General features: G+C 42.8%; 1 protein-coding gene across 5 annotated transcripts in view; it reads right to left on the bottom strand.

Annotated features, from left to right (window-relative positions):
- Positions 1-21321, bottom strand: part of ift80 (intraflagellar transport 80 homolog (Chlamydomonas)) — a 41413-nt gene that overhangs the window by 10950 nt on the left and 9142 nt on the right. For all 5 annotated transcript variants that reach the window (XM_034548691.1, XM_034548692.1, XM_034548693.1 and 2 more), the window contains 3 exons: positions 21113-21202; positions 20893-21030; positions 48-227 (listed from right to left, as the gene is read on the bottom strand). In XM_034548691.1, coding sequence (XP_034404582.1) covers positions 48-227; positions 20893-21030; positions 21113-21202 — 408 coding nt within the window. The remainder of the gene's footprint in view (positions 1-47; positions 228-20892; positions 21031-21112; positions 21203-21321) is intronic.

The following is a 21321-nucleotide window of genomic DNA, read 5'->3' as shown; positions in this document are numbered from 1 at the left end:
ATTTCAGGTTAAAACATAAACGTGGATGTGTGTGTGTCTCTTTCTACCTGCATGGTTCTCCTCTTGGTAAGAGTGATCACAAAGTTCTTCCACTCCCAATGCTGCTCCACCACGTGGGCAAAGACGACATGCCCGTTGCCACAGGCACCGGCCAGCTGGGTGCCGTCTGCAGACCAGGCCAAGCTGAACACACTGCCTGTGTTGGGCTTCTCCAATGCATAGGACCACTGGAAGGAGGGGGCAATGGGAGAAAGCCAACAAGATGGGGGAGAGAGATGGTTAATGGCTATGGAAATTTATCTAAGATCTTAAACAATTACCTGGGAGGCCGTTTAGGAGCTACAAACAATGACAAGTTTAGAGAAGAGAAGTGATGAGGAGTTGTGTATGAGTGAGTGTGCATGCACATAATGTAAACTCTGCGAGAAAGACAGGGGCCCAGTCAGTCAGTCATAGAGCTATGATGAACTGTGAGACACTGAAGTAGCGCTCGGCCCTGCCAAGTCCAGCACTCACGCTCGTAAACATACACTCTGCTATACTCATCTATTACATACACGGGGGCAGGGAGAGAAAGAGGGGGTTTATATACGAGCCCCCAAACTGAAGCCAAAAGCTGATTAACAAGACCTCTCCCCTCTTTTATAAGAAAAGGTTTGAAAGACGACTAACAGACACTAAGTAATTGAAAGAGGAGCTTTTCTCCATGTCTGCTGTGCTGCTTCAGCCAGACCCTGCACTCTTGATGACTATAAGTGATGGTGAAGGACACAACTAAGAAAAAAAGCATCCCTTTACAGTATCTAAGACAAGAAAACCTCTTGCTTCTTTTCCTGATCCCCTGAGGTATCCCTTTATTTTCTCTGTTTCCAATACTTTTTCCATCTTCCTCTACTACCTTTCCACACTCCTGTCCCTCAAGTCTTCTGTAGAGTAGACAACAAAGACAAATGTTGTGCTTTGATTCAACACAAATCCATCTGGATTCGCAGAGTAAGATAGACTAAAGAAGTTTCTATCACCTCCAAATCTCATTTCTTGTGGACACCTGGAGTCTTTCTATTAAAACCGCTGCTGACTGTGCCACATAATACTCCTTTCCACCATCACCACCAAAGCTGATCTTCCACACAAATACATGCATTCACACCGTAAACTGCTTACGAAGGGAGAAAAATGCTAATGGTAGCGTAGCGCTGCCTGCTTGTCAGTGATGGAGAGACAAGTGTGGTGCAGGAGGCCAAGTGCTGCGGTAAAGTTTGGGGTAAAAGCCCCAGTGTGTTCGCTGCCTCATACACATTCAGGCGCAGGATGTGAGGTAACAGTCAGCTGGCTACAGGTCACAGGCTCGCTACTTGGATCTGTCTCCCTTTTCCTGATCTGCCTCATACATACACTGTTGAGCACCCTCCTAGTAGTTAATGAGTAAGGACTCAAAATAGTTCTGGGAAAATATAAGACCTTGTGCAGCCTTGTGGACAAGAGTTTGTTTAAGTTACATTATTGCTATTTAACTTACAACCTGCATTTTTATTTATTTTTTCTGCAACTCCACACACATATATTCTTTTTCGATTTTCCAAACCTGAGAGATCTCATTTATGCTTCAGCTAACATCACCTCGCTGTGATAAAGCACCCTGAAGGGAAAGGAGAGAGGAGGAATGGAGAGAGGGGTAGATAGATGGAGGGTCAGAAATGCAGCTGAATGTACACCAGACTGTAATGAAGCAGGACATATGATATCGGCCCAAGGAGCACTGCTGGATCCATGCTTACCTAATGCTTTTAACACATTGGGCCATTTGACTCCTTCTAGAGCCAGTAAGTGAGAAAGTGTGTGGAAAGGGAGGGGGGGCTTTGTGTGTGTGTGCAGTTGTTGTGCACATACATGTCTGTTGTTTGTGTGTGTGTGGGAGTGACAGAACATAGATGAGATGAAGAAATTGTAAGAATTTAAGAAAATAAGATGAGATGAAGAAATTGTAAGAATTTAAGAAAATAAGATGAGATGAAGAAATTGTAAGAATTTAAGAAAATAAGATAACACCACATTAGAGTAATTAATGCGTGTGTAGACAGGGAAAAATAAAGAGTACACTTTTTCCCCCCTCGTATGAGTGTCGAATGTCTTTTTTGACGGTGTGTGTGTGCATGCATCTAAAAGGGGCACATGTCCAGTGTCTGACGATGGGGCACACAGGGTTTCCTATAGCTCTCCTGAGATGGACGGACTGGGCTAGCAGAGGAGGAGAAACCCGGGACACAAAAAGGACGGACTATTGCGAGGATAGGAGAAATGGGGGAAACAGGTAAAGGGGAAAGCCACAAGCAGAGGTGAATCAGAGAGAGAGAGAGAGAAAGAGAGATATACAGCAAGATGAAAGAGCAAGCAGAAATGCAGAGAGAGTCTATAAAGGCCAAAATGATGATTTAGGAGGGGAAGTGGAAGGTGGGTCTGGGCCTTGATCTAGCTGAAGTCCACTCTCTGGTCAATGAACCCTGTCTGTCCATAATGGGCTGCTTTGTGGCCAGAGAGAAGGTGGCAGACATGACGTGTAGTTCTCAGCTGAGCTCTGTGGGAGAGAGGGGGAGACCTCTCAAACATACAATGAGCTTATACACACCAACTATGTATGTACATATAGCAGCAATGTATGGCTGTGCAAGCAAGTCTAGGTACACACTACAAATCAGACAGAAACACACCCACCCACACATGTGCCTGTGTTAAAGACATGGCAGGAGACCAAGGCTGGTAGTCTAACACTAGTGATGATCACTTTGAGCACCGAGCATAACACCTACACACATGCATCCTGTGTGTGTTGATATGTGTGTGTTAATGTGACTCAGATGTTAGTTGCATGTAGGTGACAAACCCTGCAGTGCTGAACTGGTAAAATGACCCTGTTGGATGCTGTAATACTGCACAAGACATTTGATAATGCTGCCCTACCATTTACCATTTGTCACCATATTTGGTTGGGGGTTACTATCCAGATCTCTCTTAGTTTCAGGGGCAGAAATAAGTGATGATCCACAGATCTTGGCTTGGAGTATGCAACCTTCAATAGGGGAACGTTTTTCCCCAAAAGGCATTATGAACACATTGTAATGGGCCTCCTAACCACCAGGGAGCGGTGGGTTTTTTTTCCTTTATTTTCTTCTTTAGGGGTAATTGCTTTTTAAAGGAAAAGCTCAATTCTAGTCTAGTCCAGGCGGCAACCTTTGATTCTGGAAGTAAATCCACTGCGTAAATGTCTTAAACTTCCATTCTTTCATTCTCTCTACTGACCAGCAGGAGGCGAATCCTCTGGTTGCAAAAATATGTCTGATTGAGTCTATCAGTTGAATTATTACCTTATTCAGCATGTACACATAAGTGTGTACATAATACAGCATGATGTTCATTTAGTAAATTATGGTCCCATTTAGAGTAAAATAGAGGCGTGGCTACCTTGGGATTGGCAGACTGCTACCAGTTGCCACTGGTTGCAAAAAGCCAAGATGGCGACAGCCGTAATGTGGACGGTTTGATGCAAGAATGAAAGTTAATGTTGGTGAATGGTGTTGACATTCAGAGTCAATAACCCAATGACAGAAGGTGAAACGCTCATACCACTCTGGAGCAGATAAGCGGCAAGAAAAACAAATTAGAGGAAACAACAGGGCGTAAAAAATACAGAGAAGGAATTTAACCTTTTTCCTTTGCAAAGGCTGTTGACATGCTGTTAGTTGAACATTAAAAAGTTAGCAAGGCTAGCTACATACATTACAATGCTTTTACAGTGATACCTACCGTTAATGTTATATTGTGCAATATTGGACGAAAACATTGACACATTAATTAATGTGTAATGACATTGTTTGTGTTCTACAGTTGGGTTAGACTGTAAAGCTGCTATCCAAGAAGCTTTTGCCATTCAATGATGACAACTAGGGGAAATCTAAACCTAAGTGGTCTTCCTTCTTTGGAATAATGTCATAGGCTAGCTAGCTTTAAATTAGACAATTACCTTAGGCTTTTGTGTAATGCATTACTGTCCTGTATGTTAATAACGTCAGCATTTAGTAGAGCTGAACATTAGCATCATTTTAACATAGGCAACACTATTTACTGTTGCTGAGGACCCCAAAATGTTCAGAAATGGCCCCACTAGCATAGGCCCAAGCAGACAAAATGACATTGTGTAGACAATGGCACATTAGCAAACACATATGCATGCTCGTACCAAAAAACCCAGTCAATCTCTGAACACACAGCCTCTTTAGAGCCTCTTTAAGGAGTTTGCTTGCCTTCTCCCTCCTCCCTTGCTTCTGCTGACTCTCTCTCCATTTCTCGACATATGTTTACCATTAAGACTGGCAGGTGTTGTGGGCCTGCCCCTTCTCTCTATTATTGCCCTGCAGCCGCAGCCAACACGGGGAGGCCTGCAAAAAGGTTACTTAAAAAAAGAAGTTAACTCAAAGGCAAGGACGTTCTTACTCTGAGAACCCCCAAATGATATAACTTAAAACTTGTTTCCAAAGGCACACTCTGCCTCTTATTCTCCTGGTGCTCCTCTCTTTATAGATATAACTCACTCTGCCGTGTAACTTTTTTCACTTGTTTCCTGCTTTTCTTTTTGTTATACATCACCCTACAATTAAATGTGTTACTCCACCCATCTATTTATTATGAAATTCTCCGTCCCTGTAGGCTGGAACAGTTGCTGCTGAAAGTTTAAAGTGTTGTCCTCTCCACAGAACAGCAGGTGTGTTCAGCTTGAATTATGCACATTATAATGCAACTCATGGCAGAAGGAAAGTATAACAAAGTATAAGTATCAAGTGTATACCTTGCATGGTGAGCTTTTGCCAAAGAAACTTAATTCGCCAACTAGAAATGGAAGCTGTTTGAGCCATTTCATACAATAATATGAGTGTTTGGATGTAGATTTGCTGCTGTGGTGGTTTGAGAAGTTTCTACGGACGTTTTGATACTTTCTCTACTGTGTAAATTATTAGAGTCCATTGTAACTGACAGGAGACAGACCACACATATACGCCTTCTTTTACATCCATCTTTAAAGCCTTCGGAGTGTGAGTTTTTTATGAATACGATTTCTAGTGGACCAAAACTTTAACTCTATCAAACACCTTCACTTGACTTGGAATATGAAAAAGCAACGGTAATCTTGAAAACAAAGCACTAAAAAAATGAGGCGCACACAGAGGGAGACGGGAGTCTGGAAAATACTAGAAACAAAGAAAATGGAAGTGTGTATCCTCTTTCCTCTACTCTCTTTCTGCTCTACCTGAAACAGTGCTCTGGTCTGCATGGTCCGGGCTGACGGGAGTGGGGGTGGGTGGGGTGGAGCTTGGGCCAGGGAAAGGGTTAATGACACATGTCTGGACTAATGGCTCCCAGTGGAGCTATCTGCTGATTCAGCCCCATTACTTCACAAGCATTAAATATGTCTGCTCTGACCGCTCTCTGCTCCACCCCCCCAGCCCTAATGCAAGTCAACAAATGCTAATCAGAAGGGGGCATGAGATTTCCAGACTTTCTATGCTTTTCTCAAAAGCATCTAGGGAAAAACTTGTACCAGTCATTAGTATTAGTGGGTCAAACTGAGTCTGTAAACCTGCTTTTCTTTTTTTATGCAGCGGCAACACTACTGAGCCTTGGTATAAAAAGATCAACTTAGCACATATGCAGTACCGTACTTTATATATAGCAGAAACATAGGAACAGAATAAGAGGAGAAAAAGACATCAAACTGTTTTCCATGATCTTTGCACTGGTTTAAAAGAAACATGGATATTGGTGTTAGTTGTTATGGTGAAAACACACTTCAGTGGGGCCAAAAAGTGTGGTCACATCACGCCGGTAAGAGAGCTGTGGAGACGGATGGCTGGCTAGTTATGTTAGCTAGGTAGCTTGTTCTTCTACATAGCGGTGGGGATTGAAGCAGAGAGACAATTGGATACAGTGGCCATCGTTTTGTTTTCCAGGGCCAAAAAACTAAATATGAGCATTCATTTCTGCACAAACTCCAATTTCCACGGCAGTCACTTGAAACCCTCACAGCTAAACTAACTCTTCTGCACTGCTGCTAATTTCTTTGTTCACACACATTTGCCAGCAATCACTCTCTCTCGCTTCACCACTTCATTCCCACTACACACACACTGGCTGTGATATTCTCCAAATCACCTACCCTACTCTAACAACAATTGGCTTTAGATAGGGCCATTCATGTTTTCCCGTGGGCCACCATAGTTCTCTTAAACACTGGGCCCACGGGACATGTTTTAACCGGTTGCCATCCGTAACGACACCGCTAGATTACGCCAAATCCTACAAACTGCACTTGTAATGCTACTGGTTACAGAAAACGAGCCTAACTAATTTGGCACTCATATGGCGATAGCGATGTGCTTTCCAACTGTGACAAAAGAGTTGGCTCATTTACTCTAGCTCTTTATGCCTGCTAACATTAATACTCCATTGCTCGTTTTAACCATTGCTGCTAAACCTCATCTTACTGAGTGTGCGATTTGGACTAAGTCGGTTAAATAATTTATACGGAAGTTAGTCCACTACAACAGTCACAATGGCAAACAAAAATGGCCACCATCACGCTACTACTGTGACCAACAGTGTGGTATGAATCCTCAAAAGTGAGTCCCGAAACCCATGATTGCTACGAAGAAATTGTCCTCAAAAGAGAACAAATGAAACCGTACAAATTTCTGCCTGCATGCTGAATGACCCTTTGTTACCAATGGTAAACATTATGTGACTGCTCCATCTGCCACTGTTGAATCACAGGGTTTTGTAACATAAAGTGCTCAAATTGGGACTTCTTTATTTCATAACTATATAACAGATATTGCCAACCAAAGGCCCCAATATTAGTCAAGCCACTGTGTACACTTCGTAGTTGGTAAAAAGTAGTAGATCAAAGAGGGAGAGGTGCAAATTGGTGAAAGGAGAGCGACCTTCTTCGTTAGTTGATCACTGTGCTAGTGGGCTAGTGGAGCTAGTGGGAGCAAACCTAGTCCAGGGTTAACAGTCTTACATAAATCAGAACAGATGGCAGACTCTCTGCAAGCCAGCTGGCTTTAGTTTTCCTGTGTGCAGGACAGGACCTGGCAGTGCAGGTACAGAGTGTAACTCCCGGCCTAATAAACACAACACATATATCTGAGTGTATTGGATACTAGACATCTACAGGAACGTATCTAGCCAATAAACAGACATAGAATGTGCATGTGTGAACAAATGCTGACACAAATCGACTCTTCGATCTACTCTCCCATTTCCAAGCCAGTTGTGTAATATGAAAATGTGTTGAAATGTGTGCAACTAAAAACAAAGCCATTTGTTTTGAAGCGAAGAGGAGGTGGTTTTGAACGAGGATTCATCAATCTCTCATCAGATTAGGAGGCCTTGTAAATGTCAGCTTGCAGTGACCCCTCCATGGGGGATGGGGTTGACTATTAGGATAAGGACAAACTGGGCCTATGTCCAGAACTGGTCAGACTTGTTTGTGTGGGAACTGCTCTGGCTAAGAATTGGCTTCTAAAACAGACTATGCAATCCAAATCAACACCTTCTCGAGAGATGATGTCGTGACTGAACCAAATTACCTATAAATGAATGTGTATATTTATTTGTGCAGTTACAGTTTTACTCAATTGCCAACCATGTACTGCAGAAAAGGACTGCATCAAACAACAATGCCACCAAGGCAATATCATGTTTGTAATATGTGCACACGCATGCATGAAACATTTTCAAGGAAGATTGCAATTATTAATGTGGTCTTTGGGAGGAAAATGAGGCGCATCTAATGTGCTGTGCCTTTATGATAAATGTTCCAAAACCACTTTTATGATCACACAGATTAATACACACACCCACAGCAACATATACATTAAACTCTCACAAATCATCTAGGAGGTACGGACTTACTACCTTGACAAAGTCAGAGCCTCGGGTCTAAATGCAACTATACATAAGATATGTTTTGGGATGGGAGATGTAACTTTGAACTAAGCCTTTAACCTTTGCTGTGCTACCTCAGACAAGTTTATACACAAATTAACAAAAAGCAAACCGTTAGGCAATTTGAGCGGTTGCAAACATGACTGAAAATTCCACCAATCTCTGTATTTTTTGTTAGTTTGTAAGATTATTTTCAGGACCCCAGTCGGAACACTTGACCTCAACAAAAACCTCTGTGTAGTAGGCCTTTCCCCCAAAACATTTCCTCTTTTGCAAATGTGTGCTTATGTGCAAGTCTGTATGCCCCTGTCTCCTAACCAAGTTCTTACCTTGGTAACCTCTGCCCGCCCAACCACCTGCCCCCTTGACCCCATCCCGTCTCACATTCTCCAGTCTATTGCTCCGGACCTTCTTCCCTTTCTCACCCATCTTATTAACACCTCCCTCTCAACCGGCTGTTTCCCTAACTCACTGAAGGAGGCAAGAGTCAACCCTCTCCTGAAGAAACCCACTCTCGACCCATCTGAAGTCAATAACTACAGACCTGTCTCTCTCCTCCCCTTCCTTTCCAAAACTCTAGAGTAAGCTATCTTTAACCAAGTCTCCTCCTTTCTCCACAGTAACAACCTTCTAGACCCCCACCAGTCTGGATTCAAGGCAGGCCACTCAACAGAGACTGCCCTCCTTGCTGTCTCTGAGCAGCTTCACACTGCTAGAGCAGCCTCTCTCTCCTCTGTCCTTATCCTTCTAGACCTTTCCGCTGCCTTTGACACAGTGAACCACCAGATCCTCATGTCCTCCCTCCAGGACCTGGGTATCTCAGGCACCGCGCTCTCACTCTTCTCATCCTACCTCACCGACCGCTCTTACTGGGTAACCTGGAGAGGATCTGTGTCTGAGCCTTGTCCTCTGACTACTGGGGTCCCTCAGGGTTTAGTCCTTGGTCCTCTTCTCTTCTCTCTGTACACCAACTCTCTCGGCTCTGTCATTCGCTCGCATGGCTTCACCTACCACAGCTATGCTGACGACACCCAACTGATCCTCTTGTTTCCCCAATCTGAAACACAGGTAGCAGCACGAATCTCTGCCTGTCTGACCGACATCTCTCAGTGGATGTCCGCACACCACCTGAAAATTAACCCGGACAAGACTGAACTTCTCCTCCTTCCAGGAAAAGGCTCTCCCACCCACGACCTGACTATTAACTTCAACAACTCAGTGCTGGCTCCGACTCTGACTGCCAGGAACCTCGGTGTGACACTCGACAGTCAACTCTCCCTGACTGCCAACATTACCGCAATAACACGCTCCTGTAGGTACATGCTGTACAACATCAGGAGAATACGACCTCTTCTCACTCAGAAGGCGGCACAGGTTCTGGTCCAGGCTCTGGACATCTCACGGCTAGACTATTGCAACTCCCTCCTGGCAGGTCTACCTGCTAATGCCATTCGACCTCTACAGCTCATCCAGAATGCAGCTGCTCGACTGGTCTTCAACCTCCCGAAATTTACCCACACTACTCCGCTCCTCCGCGACCTTCACTGGTTACCGGTGGCCGCCCACATCCGCTTCAAAACATTGGTACTTGCGTACCGTGCTGCGAACAGATCGGTCCGGTCTACATCCAGGACATGGCCAAACAGTACACCCCAGCTCGTTCACTTCGCTCGGCTTCTGCCAATCGGCTTGTAGCTCCTTCACTTCGAGCTAAACACTCAACAAAATCACAACATATATATTATATATATTATATATATATTATATATTATACATATATACATTCATATAAACCATTTTCATTCCCTGACTGCAACAACATAGAACAACCATAGCTTTCTTATAAGCCTGTTTCTAAATATAGGCCAGTGAGAGGAGCTCTGCAAATCTCTGTATTGAAATACAAACGTGGGTTGTCTAAAGAGATACAGAGGCTGGGCCTTGGACGAGTCTATAGAGTGGCACAGGTTGGAGCTTTGGCAGTACAAGGAGAAATGGAGAGGCGGAGAGAGAGGGGTAGGTGAGTGGGGGTGGGGTGGGGTGTGGTGGGGCAAGACAAACTAGAAGATAGTGAGCGAGAGGGAGAGAAAGAGAGTAATGATCTACACATGGTTTCATGCTGGAGCCTCAACATAGTAACCATAGACACATGCTGGGGTCTCCTGGGACTCATCAGCAGGACACAGCTGTGAGCTGGACAGCAGAATTCTATTAGCACCAACTATGCACACATGCGCATGCAAACACACATACACAAAGAGGTAATTTGGGTATTTGACCGTGTTTTGGCATGCTACAAACAGCACAGCACATACAGCCTTTTACCCTCCATTGGACCTACCATGGCAGTATACTGGATCACTTAGTTCATTGAGTGGGCTACAAACAGGTTGGAGGTTTTAAAAAAATGTAGCCAATGAGCCGAGATAACTTTCTATGAAATCCCTACAGACACAAAGAGGTATTTTGTAAAACATTGACAGGCACACCTCTAAACTGTTCTCAATGGGTTATGTTTCCAACTGACCATTTTTGTTTATCTGTACACTTTGGCTAGTCCTCTTTCTCATCGGCCCATGACTACTGGTTTCATAGCACTTCAAAATCACAGGTATCCACACACACACACACACACACACACACACACACACACACAGAGAGAGAGCGAGCTAAAGCTGTTGTGCAGTTAAATTCTGCATTTTATAATTCTACTACAGCCCTATGGAGCGGACGTTTGAAGTCACAGTTTGCGGCTTTGAGGAGGGCGATGGACACAAAATGGATGCTTATTTTGTTTTGCACAACTATTGTGAAGTCAACAAAGAAACTGTAAACGAACAAAAGCATAAATGCTCTCCAGGGCGACAGGGACTTCAGCTACCCGGCAAAGTTACTAGTGTGACAACAACAAAACTGGCAAAGACGGGAAACGAGTGAAAGTGTGTTGACCAAATATATCGACCGCAAGTTTTCATTTTAAAGTAAATGTATGAGTGTGTGTGTGTGAGAGATTTTTAGAAAACCTTTATTTTACATAAAAAAACGAACAAACAAACAGAACATTGCACTTACTTCTGTGTGTGAGAGAGAGAGAGAGAGAACAACACCTGCAGCATTGTAACTAAGTTTGTTTGAGTATATAGAGGAAGGTCTTAAGTATCAAGCCAGACCTTTTATCATCAAAGAGTACTATAATAATCAGTTGTATTTTCTGTAAGCAACCAATCTACTTACTGTTTAGACGGGCACCTGCCTTCCCAGTCTACGTGAATAGTCATGTGATATTTGTTTTTAGGCATGCTAGCATAGACAGAATTTATTTCTAAAATGATGCTGAAATTGTTTTAGTTTTAAATGGAAACATAGTTGTGTGGATGTAGCATTTTTGCTGACAAGCCCATTACTTCTCCATTGAGGCAAACATGTATAACAAATTATATGAAATGAGGCAGCCCGTCAATAAATTAGTCAGTGTCAAAGCATAGCACCATTGTGATCCATGTTGAAGCCAGCAGAAGTGGAAAGGAACCCTAGGGTGCAGCCACAATTAAACCCTTTCAAATCCTCCATTTCTGGACCTTGGCCCATTGCCTCAAGCCCAGCCCTACTCCTCAATAACAACCCTTAATGAACTCCGGGTTGGCCTTAAAGCTTGAAGTGATACCTCAGTTACACACACATGCTCTGCTTGTGCTTATTTGTGTGCACCACTGAAGCCCTGTATTTGCATCCTCACTCCTTATATTATTGTATCCCTCTTTCCTCTCTTTCTGCCTCTTTCTCTCTGTGAGTGTGACATGTTTGTCTAGCTAGTGGAGGTAGTGATTTAGTGCTGCTAAGAATGATGACTCTGCCAGAGGGGCTGGCAGGGCACTGTCTCACTGTCATACTCCTACTCTAGCCGTGGGGAGGGGTGGAGCAGTGAAGAAAAAAAAAGGAGAGGGACAAGAGTGAAGTGAGTGGAGCGAGAGAGAGAGAGAGAGAGAGGATTGAAGGAAAGAGAAACCACCGTCTTTTATGGAGACCAATCCTCCAAGCCTCACTGCCTAGGCCAACTTTACAGGATATATTGGACAGTTCCACACTACCCCACCCCCACCCCTCCAACTGCTCTCATTTCTCAGCTCCTTTTCATGCTCCCCCTACTTGTTGGTATCCAACAAGGCAAGCCTTTAGCCGAACTCTAGAGAGGTGTAAAAGTATTACCATGTCAACAAGTGCCTTTTACCGGCTCTCTCTCACACTCTCTCGCTCACACACACACTCACACACAAAAAAGAAATTGAGGTCAATCATCTGCAAGAAGGACCTTAGTATACACTGTTCCACAGAGGGTGCCAGAATATGTCTAGCAAAACTAAAGCCTGTTCTGCACAAAGGACCTGAAAAACAAAAGGAGAAACCATTATCCTCACATTCTTCAAGGGAACTAATGTTCCTTGGGATGATCGATTAAGTATTCATGTAAGTACTGCACCTTACAGTCATATGCTGTTCACACTCTATACTAGGCTTCAACAGGCCTGGAAACCTCATCAAATGTGTGAAAATAAATCAGTAAAAGGATTCTTATAAAAACAAGAGAGAAAACAGTGGAGGAAGAGAATTCTGAAGGGTGAGATAGACCCCAATTGCCCTTTTCAGAACTTGTGGTTTCTTTCTACCAGTTCCCAGTGTATGGAGCAACAGAGTGAAAGGAAGAGTGCAGAGAGCAAGAAATACGAGTATGCAAAAGTACAGATCTGTAAGGGGAGGGAGGGGTAAAGCAAGTGGAGAGGAAGAGAGGGAGGGAGGGAGAGGAGTAGCCCTGCCCAGTTGCCTGGGGAGAAAACTGCTCTGCTGCTGACTCAGGACTCTCTTTGTTTGACAATGCTCTTTCTCTCTCTCTCTCCCACTTTCTCCCTCTCGGTGTCTCTCTATCTCTCTCTCTCTCTCTCTCTCTCTCTCTCTGTGTGTGTGTGTCTCTCTCTCTCTCTCTCCTTCGTCTTTTTTCAAACACCCAGTCACCATCTTTTCTCTTGTGCACATGCTGTCTTTGTCAGACTCATGCCGATAATTTCACTTTGAACTAGAACGGGCACTCGGTAGAGCGCATACCTTCGCCGCAGCCACTTTTTTTGTTTTTTATCTCTTCAAATTACACCAACAGCCGAAAACACAAAACGCACATTTTGGAAGGTCGTGAGTCCCTGACCTTTGACCCCCATTTCGCTAACAAGGGTAATGACGGCATTGTGTCGTGGTGGATATCACACGATTGGGCATTAAGTTCTGAACATTTTGGCATTAGTATGATGCAAATTAGACACAAATTAAAAACGCTATGGTAAAAAGATGATTTTGACATTTTTATGATTTTGACCTTTGACCCGATCGCTCCCAAAATCTAATCAAATGGTCCCCGGATAACAGCCAATCATCCCACCAAATTTCATGCGATTCGGTTTAATACTTTTTGAGTTATGCGAATAACAAACAGACATATTTACAAATAAATACACAGCGATCAAAACATAACCTCCGCAAAAGTATTTTGCGAAGGTAATTACGTATCACACCCTCTCCTGTGTTTCCACCCCCATCCTCCATGTGATCATGTCTTCATCTGAACAACACTATACAACATGTCTCCTTCTTATGTGATAAAAACAGATAAAGGCTTTCAGGCTAATAAATCTACCATAGTTTTACTAACAGTGGTTCACGATCAGGACTAGAGCTCTGGACCGTTTTATTCTCTTCCAGCAGCGGCGATTTCCAGATGTTGGTTGGCAGCAATCTACAAGCACAGGCTCAGGTACTGTATATGCTCCCAAATGATAGTGGGGGGAAGCTGTTAGAGCAGAGACTCATTGACAAGACAGACACGCGTGAAGTCTGGCAGTTAGGGCAAAGGTGGCTTGTCATAGAGGACAAGGCACTCCAGCTAAGAAAAGAATGTAAAAAAAACCCACAAAAAGACTGACAGACTAACGGATAGTGAAGAGTGATAGACCCTCTGAGAGAAAATAATGGTTGGCAGCTATAAGGATGGCAGACAAAGATCCTATAGTAAATGATGGTGCGTTAGGGAAGGGGGACAAAGAAACAGAGAGAGGAGCAATGGTGATTCCAGCTGGACATGGTCCCATTCCCAGAGTGGCAATGCTGAGCAAGGCTCACAAAGACCCAAAGGGGACCCCCTGGATTCACCCCAAAAAAAGGAGGTAAAGAGGGCCTTGGGGAAGGCAGGAGGGAAAGGGAGCCAAGATGGGGAGCAATGATAAGCACAAGGTAGTCCATCACACACTGAGACAGGGAGGAGGCAGGCATGTGCAGCAAAAGGAGGAAAGATAGAGAGGGATTATAAGTTACACTTTAAGGAAAGAATGCTTCTATCTCATAGACAAAGAGGAAGGAAAATAGATGTAGCTAAATCTCCCACTGAAGTTTATACAGAGTAGCTGTTAGATCATTGACTTCGCACAAATTGGATATACAGATAAGGAAAGAAGCTAAATCACAGCTCAAGATAATAAATCCGATGTTGTCATGATTGAGGGCCATTTGACATGTGTATGAAATAACATGCAGTATCCACAAGGAGATACCTGTGGTTTCACACTTTTCAAAAACCCTATTCTTGAAAAAAACACTGCAATGAGCTATAACTTTGATACATGATTCATGACTAATCATCTCCCAAAACCGTATGAGGGTGACAGCTGTTAATACATTGTGGAAGGAAAACTGCAAGTATGTGCACCTCTTAGAATGAGACATTTTAGTTGTTCTTACCGACACCCCTGACATGTACATGTCAGGGGTGTCGGTAAGAACTGGGCTCAGCCTGAGGGTAATATAAAAAACATCTGATGATCTGAACTATTTTGCCTGTGGTTAAGTCTAACCTACAAATGGGGGAGTAGAAAAATATGGAGCAGAGAGAAGGGTGAAAGAGAGGAGATGTACACTGGCTTATCGTTGGAGTGTGACAGGAACCTATCGTACCAGGATTAAGCTCAGTCCTGTTTCAGTAAGACCTCAGTTAAAGCAGTTAAGTTAAATGAGACCTGGGTCTAAGGCTATGTTCAGATTGAAGATAGCCTCCAAATCAGCCAGTCTGGCAAACCCAAGGGTGGCACGCAAAAAAAGTTTAACCAGGCTAGTCAGTGGTTTATAAAGTACCATACTTGAGTAAAAGTAAAGTTACCTTACTGGAAAATGACTCAAGTAAAAGTCACCTATTAGAATACTACTTGGGTAAAAGTCTTAAAGTATCTGATATTGACTAATAATTTTCTGATATTAAATGTACTTAAGTATTGAAAGTAAAACTACAAGTAAATGCTGTTAATAAAAAGCAAAGGGTTAGAATTTGAGAGACCTGAAGACTAGTCCTGCGATGCTAAATAGCCTTTCACCGGCCACTGAGGCAGGTAGAGGTATGTTCAGCTTCACGGACAGTGGCGCGCACAGCTGGTGCACGCAGCCTGCGCACTCCGACGCGGTTCAAATCGTAATGCTGTGCTCTTGCGTCTCCTAACAATCCTGTGGTGTGGTGGTTGATGTTAAGTTGGCTAACGTTAGTGCTAGGAGACAGCTGTCTGATCTTCTAATGTAGCGATACATGGTGTATGTTAGCCTAACGTTCGCTAACGTTAAGTTGGCTAATGTTAGCCAACTAGCGCTGAAATGATTATAGCTAAGATAACTCAAATCAACAATCTCACAATTGTCAACACTTCCTCAGCTCACTAACTCGCTAGAGATCTGTCTACTACACTAATGTCTCATTTGATTTACGATAGCTAGCGAACGTTAGACTAACATACACCATGTATCGCTACATTAGAAGATCAGACACCTGTCTCCCCCTACCCCGCCAAAGATATACTCCAATCCTGTGGGAAACACTTGTTAACATGATAACCAATGATCTAACTTGCAAGCTAGCACCACTGATACAGCCAGTCAATTTGTTTTCTAGAGATAGATTCGATTTTGTAGCGAGTAACGAAGGTTTCAGGGGAACTGTATCGGAGTAAAAGTTTTCTTTGAAAAATGTAGTGAAGTATAAGTGAAAGTAAACAGAAATATAAATAGTAAAGTAAAGTACAGATATCCAAAAAAGTACAGTAACAAAGTATTTCTACTTCGTTACTATACACCACTGGCTAAAGTCACAACGCAATGTGATGTCATCTGGTAAGGCGCTGCATTGTTTTAATGCAGGGTTGTTTCCAGTTTGAATACTCACTAAGTCCCTAATGAGCATTAAACCAAAAAGAAGAATGGTACAATAATTATGAAATCTGGCCTTGATGACAAGATGTTGTACTGCTTATGACCTTGAGCAAAACACTGAACTTTTATCAGTTCTTGGAACAATGACCTGTTTATCTGTCCTGTAAGAAAAGTACATACATATTACATAAATTACGTGATTTCTAATCCAACCCATGAACATTTCTAAAAAAGAAGAAAATATAGTGAAAAACCAAGCAGCTATTACCATCAATGTGAGCATGGGTGTACAGTTGAGTAAAAAAAAGCACAGTGAAGAGAAGGGGGATGACGGGGGAGGCGGAGTGAAAGAAGCGAGAGGGTGCTCGTCTGGCACAATGAGTCCTACTTGTTAGCCAGTGACAGTGTCAGGGATCGTGACAGGGTCCAGACGCTAGACACCAGCTGCAGCGCCTCGTAAATAGACTGCTGTCTCGCAGGCACATTTGCACGGCAATGGTTGCACACACACGCACGCATACAGGCATGTGGGCACATGCATTTACTATGGCAGGCACACAGACAGACACTGACTTATTGTCTCTCTCAAATCTTGTAAACGGGACAGTGAACCTCTTTGTGTCCTGTTAAAGCTTCTGTGAAGAGAAAACATAGTCCACACACAAGAACTACAAACTCAATAAAATGGCAACAAAAAGAATTAAACATGTATTAATAATTCAACAATGTGTTCAATAATAACTCAATGGTGATGCTCTGGGGAGACAAAACAGAACAAATATTGTGTTTAGTCCATGTGTGGCTTGCTGGAACAACAAGTGTAATTCCTTTCCCAGTACTTTTACCTCGATGTAAACTCTGTGTGTGTGTGTGTGTGTGTGTGTGTGTGTGTGTGTGTGCGCGCCACCCCTCCCTTCACGGTGATAATGAGGGGGGTAACCAACTACATCTGTCCTGTGGTGCGAGGAGGGAGAAAATGTGGAGGAGAAAAAGGAAAAGAGTAGGAGAGAGCTGAGAGTTTAGGGCGAGAGGAGAACTGAGCTGGACGGGAGGTGAAAGGGTTAAATGCGCAGGACTGATCCTGCTGAGCCAGCAGCAATATGTTAAAGAGCAAGGTTTCATTGTAGCAGATACAGAATGAAACTCCTTCCCATTAGTCACGCTAGTAACTGAAAAGGCTCTTTGCGCTGCTTAACCCTTACTGCACCGCAAACAAACCACAGCAACAACACAGGTAAAGCCCCTGTAATTGGGTAAGGGCTTCTGTGTTTGTGTGTAAACTCACTTTCACAATGAGATTATAGTAATTATAGTACAGTGACCACGTGTGCATACTTATAAAAATGTCTGAATTCACACATACAATTCAGACCGACCTTTGAAGGAGGGATTTTTGCCCCCCCGTCCCCTCTTCTTCCTCCCACGCCATGCTACAGTACACACTGTCTCTGAGGGGCTTAGGGAGGAGAAGGCAAGCCCTTCCTCCACTTATAGAAGGGCAGAACCATACTCATCATAATTATCGTCATCATCACACTTTCCAAACCAAGACACACCACAGCACTGATGAAACAATGGAATAAACCAACCATGTAAACAAACCAGTAATGGGAGGATGTATGGTGAAGCGGATCATCACAAGAAATAAAGGAGAAAGTTGTGCTCAGTTCTGTCTGTTATAGTTTCAATAGCACAATATTTCTATTTTTGTTTACATGGAGAAGAAAGCTTTAGTCTGGCAATTTTCCCGAAAACTACAGAAATTTGTTTTTCAGAAACCCAAATGTAATGGTTAAGGTAATGTCTCCCTTCGGATGTTCATACTCATACAAATTACATTAATGTAAACGCCCCAAAACACACACCGTATCCATCTGGAGAAGACATGTGTTGAAGAAGCCCTAAACATCCTGTGAGGGCAGAGCAGGGAACTATTAATATTGCTCCCAGCTAAACGTTCAGCAATAATAAAACAACAATTACCATTCATCGTTTTCTCATTTCCTCTCTCATTATGACTCCAGTTAACATCAGCACAAGGTAACAAGAACATGCAGCATTCAGCCTAATGTGGTTTACAGAGATGAACAATGTATAGAAAGCATGAGGCCTATAAAAATGAGCGACACAATATAAAACCATACTGCACCAGAAAAGCTAACAGTGTACCACGAATACTATAGGTTTCAGGGGGAAGGGACTGGACTGACTAGCATAAATGATATGTTTATAGTTGAGAATAAACAAATGAAATACACAAAATAGGCTTGCGTGGAAGGATAGGTTTCTTAAAGTTGCAGAAATGTTAGGTCACAGCCCACCTATCTGACACTGGAGAGCCGTTTGTGGGGTTTCCAAAACTATTTGACCATCAGCCAAGCTGTTCTGACTGAGTATACTGGCCCCTTAACCCTGCATATGTATAATGTTATCAACCGGGAAAAAAAGACGGTAGGGGAGGTAGAATGACAATGTCACACAATGAAACACGGTTGGCATCACCATTTTGACAGCGCTCGTTCATCTGTGAAAGGGGTATTAGGCCGAGGACGACTAATTGCATTGTTAATGCAAGAGCACAAGAGTGCAGCAGGAATGACTCCCAAAACCGTTAAAAGAGTTAGCATTTTGCACTTCCAGCTCGCTCATTTCAAAGTCACAAGGTTTTTGGTTAGAGTCCTGAAACAAGGTTTGAGGTGAAGAAAAACTCCAGGTATTTGAATGATTTGTTTTACAATTTACAATACATCAGTTAATACCCCTCTTATGAATTGTGAAGCTTTTGTGTTCTAAAAAAGGCTGCTGCTAACAAGTGGCTAACTGAGACTACAAAAGGTCGTCATGCCGACAGCCTCGTTATGGTAACTCGTGCTCATGCACTAGTATAGTTTGTTTACAGCCAAACGTTTGCTTTTCACTTCTGCTGATTGCATTTACGTTTCAAAAATCATAACAGTTGAGTTGATTTGTGAGGATTATCTCGCTGAGCAAAACTTGTGTTGCCACTCTGATTATTTTCTGCAATATTATATATATATACTGTATATATAAATATACACTAGTGCTGGGCAAAGATGAACAAATTTAGTCGATTAATCGCGTGATTTTTCTGTGATTAACAGCGATTAATCGTATTATGCGCAAAATTCAATAATGAATTAAAAACTAGTATTACACGCTTTTACTTTAAAGTAATGTTATCAGAACAATATAACAGGCACTCTCAGAGCAACAGCAAGTTCACATACAGAATATAAATTGTGCAGGGACCTTTTAGCCTTTACAGCCTGTTGATTTCCTTTAGAGAATCTCAGTCAAAGAAAGATAAATATGGGTTGAACAGGTACCAACAGTGAGTTTAAGTGGCCCAAAACTTTTCTGCCGACCTCTTTCTCTACAGGAAGCGGCCTGCAGTCTGCTGCTCTCCACTTGGCCGAGCCATGTGTTCATTGTTCATGTGTTCATTGTTCATGTGTTCATTACCTTCGCAAAATACTTTTGCGGAGGTTATGTTTTGATCGCTGTGTATTTATTTTTTGTAAATATGTCTGTTTGTTATTCGCATAACTCAAAAAGTTATGGTGGGATGATTGGCTGTTTTCCGGGGACCATTTGATTAGATTTTGTGAGCGATCGGGTCAAATGTCAAGGTCAAGGTCAAGGTCATGAAAAGGTCAAAATCGTATTTTTATCATAACGCGGTAAATTTTTATCCAATTGGCATGCAACTAATGCCAACATGTTCAGAATTCAATGCCCGATCTTGTGATATACGACATGATACAATGAGGTCATAACCCAAAATCACAGGTATTAATCTTCATGCATTTGGCCTTGATGTTTCCATGGTAATGTTCAGGGAACTTGTTTCACGAACGTCCGGTTTTGGACATGTATGTTCAGGTACTTGTCCAAACAATTAATAAAATACATATCAACAGAACAACCATTTCTGTGTCTTATATCTTTGCAGCACATACAGTCCAAATTGTATCAAATACCACTACATGGTTTTCTTTCGAAATTAATAAATCAAGGCTGATGTTCATACATAATTCTTTTGTGATGTTTACCACAATATCTGGTATCAAGTTACATTAATTTACTGTTCCCCACACTCTCATGCCAAGTACCAAAAAGTGGCTGCGGCGAAGGTATGCGCTCTACCGAGTGCCCGTTCTAGTTGTTCCTGCGTTGGTTTATCCACAGTTCTCCCGCACGCCGCATCCAAAGTAGTCTGATGAGGTTTCACTCCACTGGTTGTTTGGTAGCTCGTTGGCATCAATGCTGTGTGACGCCTTCAAGACGTACTTCATGCTCGTGGTACTTCATGCTCGTAGTACTTCATGCTCGTAGTACTTCATGTTCGTGGTACTTCATGCTCGTGGTACTCTGGTGATGCGATAACTCCAGTTTGAGTGGTTACAAATAACTTTGTTTTTTTTCAACTACGCCGGAGGTTTAAAATGAAAATGTCCATTTAAAAGTACCTTTCTCCATGTTCTCGGTCAATGTGTGCAGCAGCATTAAGCCCCTCCCAATGCAAAAATGCTGTTAACGCATGAAAGAATGATTATCGGTGTTAATGGATTGCTGTGTTAACGCATTAATAACACGTTAACGTGCCCAGCCCTAATATATATACATAAATAAAAGGCTTATTCTTACTCCAGTCTTGTCACAGAGCCGCAGGGTGTTGAAGGAGCCCACGGCAAACACCTCTCCATCTGGAGCCCAGGACAAAGAGGTGACCGGGTAGTCATGAGACGATGAGGAGTAAAGCAGACGACCAAAGCTGTCCCATACCTGATGAGGGAGGACATGGTTTGAATTATAAAAAACAATCACACTCACAAGCCATCTAAAAATGTCCTCAAACACAGCTCACCTTATATTTACAGTCTTCTCCACCTGACAGTATGACATCATTAACTGAATTCCAGTCCACCTTTAGAACTATCCCATCATGAGCCTTCCACTAGAGACAGAGGGGCAGAGAGAGAGAGAGAGAGTTATACATCCACACAGCACAAAGATGTTATCCATAGATAACTTATCCCTTTTTTTGAAGAGAAGTGGGGGAGATCACAAATAACT

This window comes from Cyclopterus lumpus, chromosome 13 (genome assembly GCF_009769545.1).
Source record: "Cyclopterus lumpus isolate fCycLum1 chromosome 13, fCycLum1.pri, whole genome shotgun sequence".
Lineage (NCBI taxonomy): Eukaryota > Metazoa > Chordata > Actinopteri > Perciformes > Cyclopteridae > Cyclopterus > Cyclopterus lumpus.
The sequence above is the reverse complement of the archived record's forward strand: the minus strand, read 5'-3'. Positions and strand labels throughout refer to the sequence as shown.